The sequence below is a fragment of the Orycteropus afer genome, unplaced genomic scaffold (genome assembly GCF_000298275.1).
Source record: "Orycteropus afer afer isolate SDZICR_OR568_19922 unplaced genomic scaffold, OryAfe1.0 scaffold00680, whole genome shotgun sequence".
In the NCBI taxonomy this organism is placed as follows: Eukaryota; Metazoa; Chordata; class Mammalia; order Tubulidentata; family Orycteropodidae; genus Orycteropus; species Orycteropus afer.
In genome coordinates, this window is record NW_006922267.1 from 860,087 (window position 1) to 867,598 (window position 7,512).

General features: G+C 41.6%; 1 protein-coding gene across 1 annotated transcript in view; it reads right to left on the reverse strand.

The window, feature by feature from the left end:
* The window catches only part of ARHGEF9 (Cdc42 guanine nucleotide exchange factor 9), a 310,381-nt gene extending 308,584 nt beyond the window's left edge, over window positions 1-1,797 (reverse strand). The window contains exon 1 of the mRNA XM_007956876.2: window positions 1,621-1,797. Coding sequence (XP_007955067.2) covers window positions 1,621-1,746 — 126 coding nt within the window. The 5' untranslated portion in view covers window positions 1,747-1,797. The remainder of the gene's footprint in view (window positions 1-1,620) is intronic.
* Window positions 1,798-7,512: the final 5,715 nt, after the last annotated feature.

Here is a 7,512-nt window from a genome sequence, read left to right on the forward strand (position 1 = left end):
AGAGGTAACTATGGGGAGGAAGTGGAAGTGGAGCTGTTGCATTGTGGTAAACTGTGGTCAATGTCATGAGACAAAGTATATGTAAACTGCTGTATGGAAAGTGAATTTGCTCTGTAAATCTTCACCTAAATCACAATAAAAAAAATAAAGATGGGAAGAGGGATTCACGAGCCAAGGGATGCTGTTGACTTCTAGACTGTGGAAATTGTAAGAAAATTGATCAAACCAACAGCTCACAGAAAGGAAGATAGTCCAGTCATTGCTTTGATTTTAGCTTAATAAAACCCATGTCAGACTTCTGACCTACAGAACTGTAAGAAAAAAAGATGTTATTATTATGATAATAATAAAAGAAGTTACCATTTATCCAGTACCTCATACATGTCAAGCACTGTGCTAAATTCTTTAATTGCATATATTATCTCATTTAATCTTCACAAGTCTGCTATCCCTATTTTTCAGATAAGGAACTTGAGGGTCAAGGAAATAAACAGTACTGTCAAAAGCCATAGAGCTAGCAGATAGTAAACCTGAGACTGCATCTCAGGTTTTCTGACAATAATGACTTGCTTATTCCTTCATATCACACTGCAATCCTTCTAATCCTGAGGCCCTTCAACCTTCAAGGGCCCAAACCCTACTGACTTTTTATTTGGGGTCGAGAAGACTCTAGCCCTCTTTTACCAAAGAAACTAAGAAAAGCTGATAGCTTAATAACGCTACGGTAAAAATGAGCAATTGTCAAAGAGCTGATTCTACCTCATAACCAAAGAGCTAGAATACCAACCCAATGCTCTTCCCCAACACAAAATTGGTGACCCAGAGGAAACAGAAGCTTCTGGAAGACCCTGTGTTAAGGGCCATATACTTCAAGGCATAATGTCAAAATGGCCAAGGCCTTGCAAAGCCTTTCGAGTTGCCTGTCTCCCACCTCCAGCATATCCTAAATCCCAGCCACCTGACTACTACAAAAAATAAGATCTGCAATCAGTAAACGCTGGCCTCTGACAGGGAGGTAGCTCACATTCTTATATTAACATTTGAAGTTCCCACCTGTGACAATACACGAGGGTGTTCATACGTCCCTAAATGAGAGGAATGAGGAAGAAAGAAGGGAAGGAAAGAGAAGGGAAGGAAAGGGAAGGGAAGGGAAAGGAAGAGAGGGGAGGGAAGGGGAGTGAAAGGAAAATGGGAAGGAGAATGGGAAGGATCTATAAAGAGGCTTAAAAAGAGGAAGAGACAAGGAAAAGAAAGTAGAAAATAAGAAAAGGCAAATGTTTATATCAATATAGAGTTAAAAGGGTCTTCAAAAACCATAGCAGCCAATCCCAGGTGGGGAAACTAAGGCCCAGACAAGGGAAGGGATTCATACCAAGTTGAAATGGGTGAGGGTGTGGGTGTTGGGGGATTTTTAAAATAAACAAGAGACAAAGGAAAAGTCTAAAAATTCAAAGGGCAAAGATTAAAGAAAGAAATCTTAGGTCCTGGGTAGGAGACAAAAAAAAATGGAAAAAATATGAGAGGAGTCATCAGGAGAGGAATGAGCAGGAAGAACAGGGACTGGAAGCCAAGGGTGGGCAGCCAAGGAGAGAGGAGAGGAGAGTGAAGGCAGACACTCACCCTCACAAAGCTGGCAGGAAACCATCCCTCCTCATCGTCGATCTGGCCCCACCACCAATCCTTGTTGGAAGCATCCAAGACTTTGATGACGTCGCCAGCCTTAAATGCCAACTCCCGGTTGGCCATGGTGACGTGATCCCATACTGCCTCAGCACTAACGATGGAATCTCCAGTGATTAGCTTAGGAGACAAAATGAGAATGTGTTCAGTCCACAAAGCTGACTACCCTCTTGGCCCTTCCTCCACCCACAGATCTATACTACTTATAGAGAACCTTATACATACTAGTGGTAAGGTGTAGGGGTAAGGAGGATGGCACTGAAGCACAAGCTCCATTCGACCACAAGTCAAACGATCCTGTCAACTCTCAATTAGTCAGTGGGTAGAAAGACCCAGAGTGTGGATACAGATTACACAAGCCTGATGCTTTTATCTCTACTCATGAGGTTCTCCTCTAGAGAAGAGAGCAAGCTCTAGTCCATCTCTCCTTGGTGCATCAAGGCACCCCTGGGTCTGAAATGGTTGGAAAGGCTGAAATCAATAGCTAAAACCATGATCAGGATCATATACTTTCATTTCTCTATCCTCCTCTTTCATGCCCCTCTCCTTGGAACTGACCAATTGAGAGTTGGTGGTGCATTACTCAACCCAAAGACCATGACATTTCTCACAATGGACCCCAGTCCTGCAGCCTCCTGCTTTCACCCACAAGGGATGCCATCAAGACAGGACACAGTGTGAAAGAATATGACTTTCTATGATGCCTTTCTCCCAAGGATCTTGATCTTGGCATAGATTCACTCAATGATTTGTACAACTACTCTGAGATATACAGAAGGTCTGAGTTGACTTCTGCATCTGATAGGTGACAAAACTGAGCCACATATAAATTAATGGACAAGCTCAGGATCACCCAGCAAGGCAGGGACTGAAACTAGACCCTTACCCTGTTTATTACACTTTGTGACCAGCAGGACTGGGCTCCACACAGTAGTAGGCAGACATCTATGCCATTGACACATGAACACACACACATTCACAACACTCATCTAAGCACAGTGATGAGAATGGGGGTGCAGGGTAGTCTGCCTTTCTCTGGCTACCATCCTGTGTTAGTTTTACTCTTTTTTCCCCAACTGGTTCCAGCCTGAATGAGTCATCAGTCTTCCTGGCATTTGGAGAAAAAGGTTCCAGAACAGAGAACATACAGCCTGTCAGAAAAAAGAGACTCAAGCACTCTCTCCAGCACTGAATTTTTTAACATAACCTCTAGAAGTCAGTTTTTCCAGCAGTCTGCATTGAGAAAAGACTGACTGCCAAGGCAGCCATGGCTCCACAAGACCAAAGACAGAACAGTTTAAAAACAACAGAAACAGCTATGTAACATGTATCTTCTCCCACAGGTCTACTTTCCAACGCCCCAGCTGAATTCACAACACTTCACACACATATGAACACACACATACACCCTGATCACTTGACTTGGTAAGGGTATTTTGTTGGTTAGGCCCTGCCTGAGGCATTTTCCATCACTTGGGGCTCTAGCTATTGTGCCTTACACAGAAAGTAAGGCATGAAGAGAGCTCCTCAGCAAAGACAAAAAAGAGATTTCCAATAGTATCTTTAATACCACCACCTGTCAAGTACCTCATGCTTTATTTACTGCTTGCAAAGTGTTTTCACATCTACTGCATCACTTTTTCCTCACTGAATGAACTGGATTTCCCTATTACTTTAAAGATGAGGAAACTGAGGCACAGAGTGGTAAACTGGTCCTTCAACCAATCATAAAAGTAATAAATGCTAGAGGCAAGTCTTCTGACCTCATGTGTTCTTATGCTCATCATATTGTATAATCAACGTCTACTCATTAACTATACTGAATTCATAAACCTCTATCTACACTGAATTTACAGAAGTCCACCTTAAAGGATCCCAAGAAGGAAATTTTGACAGCCACCTTAATCACAAGTGGCTCTGCCTATCAGGAGACTAGTTTTCATGTTGAACTTGCTTTCACTAGTTGTACTATTAGCCAATCTCTCCTTGTTCTTGATCAGTGAAAAAAGAGAATTTCTGGTCACTGCCCTCAACAAAATAAATCTCTATAGATTTGTTTCCCCTCTCTTGCCAAAGATAGGTCCTAGCTGGCCTTGGTATAGCTCAATAAGTACATACAGGCCCAACCCAGAGCACCAAAAGGATCTGTGGTTTTATCCTGGGCTTTTTTTGTGTGTGTATGTGAAGGGCCAAAGAATATATCATCAATTACTAACTCTCTTAGCCTTATTCTGTTTATGAAAAGAAGATGTGTATACAACCATTTGGGGTTTCCCAGGCCCAGTCCTAGCTACTTCCACTGCCTGTGTTCTTTCTACTGTGCAGTCTTCTTTTTAGGGATTCCATGCTTGGCTTCGTCAGCAAAAGTTGGCTCACTCTTACCCCCATTCAGTCCAGCTGGCCTGCTTGGGCACTCAGGTCACAGGGCCAAGCTCTAAAAACATATACTCTTAACAGAATCAATTCAGGACCCAGTGGCCACAAACCAACAAACTGATTGATAAGCCTGCTTCCAAGGCCAACTTGAAATGAATGACTCTCAGAGGTAGACAGTAAATCAAAAAGCATGACCTCCAAGACCTCATTTTATAGATATCAGATAGCCAGTGACTTGACTAAGGTCACTAGATTGCCAGCCTTCTAGACCAGTGTTTTGTTCTGTTTTGTTTTTTCCCCAACATAACCTCACAGGAAGGGGAGGCAGAAAGAGATTTGGCCCAGCCACCACTGCTGACTGCTCTGAAAGAGATTACAATAGGAGGTCCTGGACAGAATGGAAGAAAAATGTGGAGCAATTCTCAAAACAATAAAAATGATCAGGCTTACTGTTCTGATAGAGACTGATGGAACCCCTGAGACTATGGCACTTAGACACCCTTCACGCCTGGAAAGGAACTCACTTCTGTGGCTTGACTTTCAGCCAAAGAATAGACAAGCCTATAAGGTGAAGAATAATTCCAGGTAGGTATTCACTCCTTAGAACAATCAAACATATGAGATCAAAATGGCAGCATTTGCCAAGGGATAAAACTCAGAAGGCAAGAAGAAATAGGAAAGGAGGATCGGAGGGTGAATGGAAAAGGAAGTGGGAAGAGCACTGTTAAATTATGGGGATCACAATCAATGTCACAAAACAAAATGTTTATGAGCTGTTGAATGGAAAACCAATTTGTTCTGTGACCTTACATTCAGATCACAATAAAAAGTTTTTTTAAAAAAAGAAGATTTGGATTTAAGACCTTGTTCTACTACCTGCTAAAGGGTATTATCATCACCATATATTATTATCATACATTAGCTGTATATATTAAGGAGCTCTGGTAACACAGGTACCTAGGGCATGTCATTGCTAACCAGAAAGCTGCTAGTTCAACCCACCAGCCACTCCACGGAAGCAAGACTGAGCAATCTGCTTCTGTAAAGATTTACCACCTAGGAAACCCAATGGGGGTCACTATATGTCAGAACCGACTTGATGACAGCGGTGGGTTTTTGGTACAGCGCTTATTATGTGAGAGGCACTAGTCTAAGCACTTTGCACACATTAACTCATTTAATCCTCACAGCAGTGCTTTGAGTAGATATTATTATTCCTATTTTATAGATGAGGAAACTGAAGCTCAGAGAGGTTAAATAATTTGCCAAGGTCAGTCAAGCAATGAGTACTGAAACCAGGATTCAAATGCAGGCACGGTCTGACTCTAGAGTCTCGCTTCTTAACTTCCAAACTATTCTGCCTCTGAGTCTGAGTTTCCACACCTGCAAAATGGGGATAATTCCCTATCTTGCTTATTGAGTACCTTGAACCAACAGCTGACAGGTATGTGTGCAAATGTGAAGGGAGGGCTAATCTAGAATGGGTTTGACACTGTATGGGGCTCTTTCTGCATGAGGATAGCTCCCCTATTATAAACACATGCAGGAGCAAGGACCTGCTCCTCCCCTATCTTCTTCTTCTTCTTTATTTTTTTTAAGTAAACTAAATTTGAGCTGGAAACTTTTTCCAAATCTTCCTTTCATGTACAGAATTCATTTTCTTTACTTGCTACAATTTTTTTTCCCATAAATGTGTACTTTTATCTGCTTATCCATTTTCCATTCAACATTTCACTCAATGAGCTTCTATAGGGCTGTTTACTGCAATTCAGCTGCATTTCTTGACATCCTGAAGATTAAAGGCCCTCAAGATACCACACAATGCTTTTCATATACTTGGAAGCAGTATACGAAGATGGTTAGGGGCAGCATACTTAGCTTCCGTTCTGAGCTTTGCTACTTTAGTAAGAGGAAGGTAAGGAATAGAATAGGAGCCCGAGAAACAAATTGAAATGGAGCTGTCAGCACATCATTAGTATATAAAGGAGTGCAATCTCACAAAAGACAAGAACAGAAGTTTCAGGTTACATAGCTTTGGACCTCAGTTTTCTCATCTACAAAATGGGTATAATAAATGTCTGCATCACAGGCAGGGTTATAGAGAGGTGAACTGAGATGCTGAATGTATAATGCCTGTTACAATACCTGGCATATGCTGGCCCACAATAAAGGACCCAAGTATAACACTTCAGAGGAAGAAGGAATTATACATGCCTGTTAAACTGTAGAAAGGATTCAAGGGGCACTAGACATAGTAGGAAAGGGTATTTCAGGCAGAAGAATAAGCTTAAACAGTCTCAGAGGTGGGGACTTTGTGAAATTTGATGGTGAACAATGATGGAGAAGGTAGGATTGGGGGAGGGGAGTGGGAAACGGGACAGCTGGAAAGGTGGGCTGGGGTTAAGTTTGAAGGGTTTTGAATTTACTTTGAGGAAAAGAGAAGATCAGTGTTGATTCTGGATCCAATAGAATATGGAAATTACTGAACAATATCATATGCAAATAAAATTATGCTGAAAATAATTAAAAAACAGTTGTAGCAGTACATCAACAGGGAACTGGCAGATATTCAAGCCAGATTCAGAAGAGGATGTGGAATGAGGGATATCATTACTGATGTCAGATGGATCTTGGCTGAAAGCAAAGAATATCTGTATTTTATTGACTATTCAAAGGCATTTGACTGTGTGGATCATAACAAATTTTGGATAATATTGAAAATAATGAGAATTCCAGAACACTTAATTGTTTGCATGAGGAACCTGTACACTGATCAAAAGGCAATCGTTCAAACAGAACAAGTGGATGGATGCTGCATGGTTTAAAATCAGGAAAGGTGTGCATCAGGGATGTATCCTTTCACCCCTTTCATATGTATTTAATCTTTATGCTGAGCAAATAATCTGAGAAGCTGGAATACAGGAAGAAAAATGGAGCATCAGGATTGGAGGAAGACTCTAACAACCTGTAGGTGTAGGTGACACTTTACTTGATGAAAGTGAGGAAGACTTGAAGCACTTACTGATGAAGATCAAAGACTACAGTCTTCAGTATGGATCACACCTCAACATAAAGAAATCAAAGATTCTCCCAACTGGATCAATAAGCAACAACATGATAAATGGAGAAAAGATTAAAGTTGTCAGGGATTTCATTTTACTTGGATCCACAATCAATGCCCACGGAGGCAACAGTCAAGAAATCAAATGACATATTGCACTGGGCCAGTCTGCTGCAAAAGACCTCTTTAAAGTGTTAAAGAGAAAGGATGTTACTTTGAAGACTAAGGTACACCTGACCCAAGCCCTGGTATTTTCAATGGTCTCATATGCATGTGAAAGCTGGGCAATGAATAAGGAAGACCTGGTAGCATAGTGGCTAAGACACTTGCCTGCTAACCAGACGGCTGGCGGTTCAAACCCACCAGCCACTCCTCGGAAGGAAGGTTGGGCAATC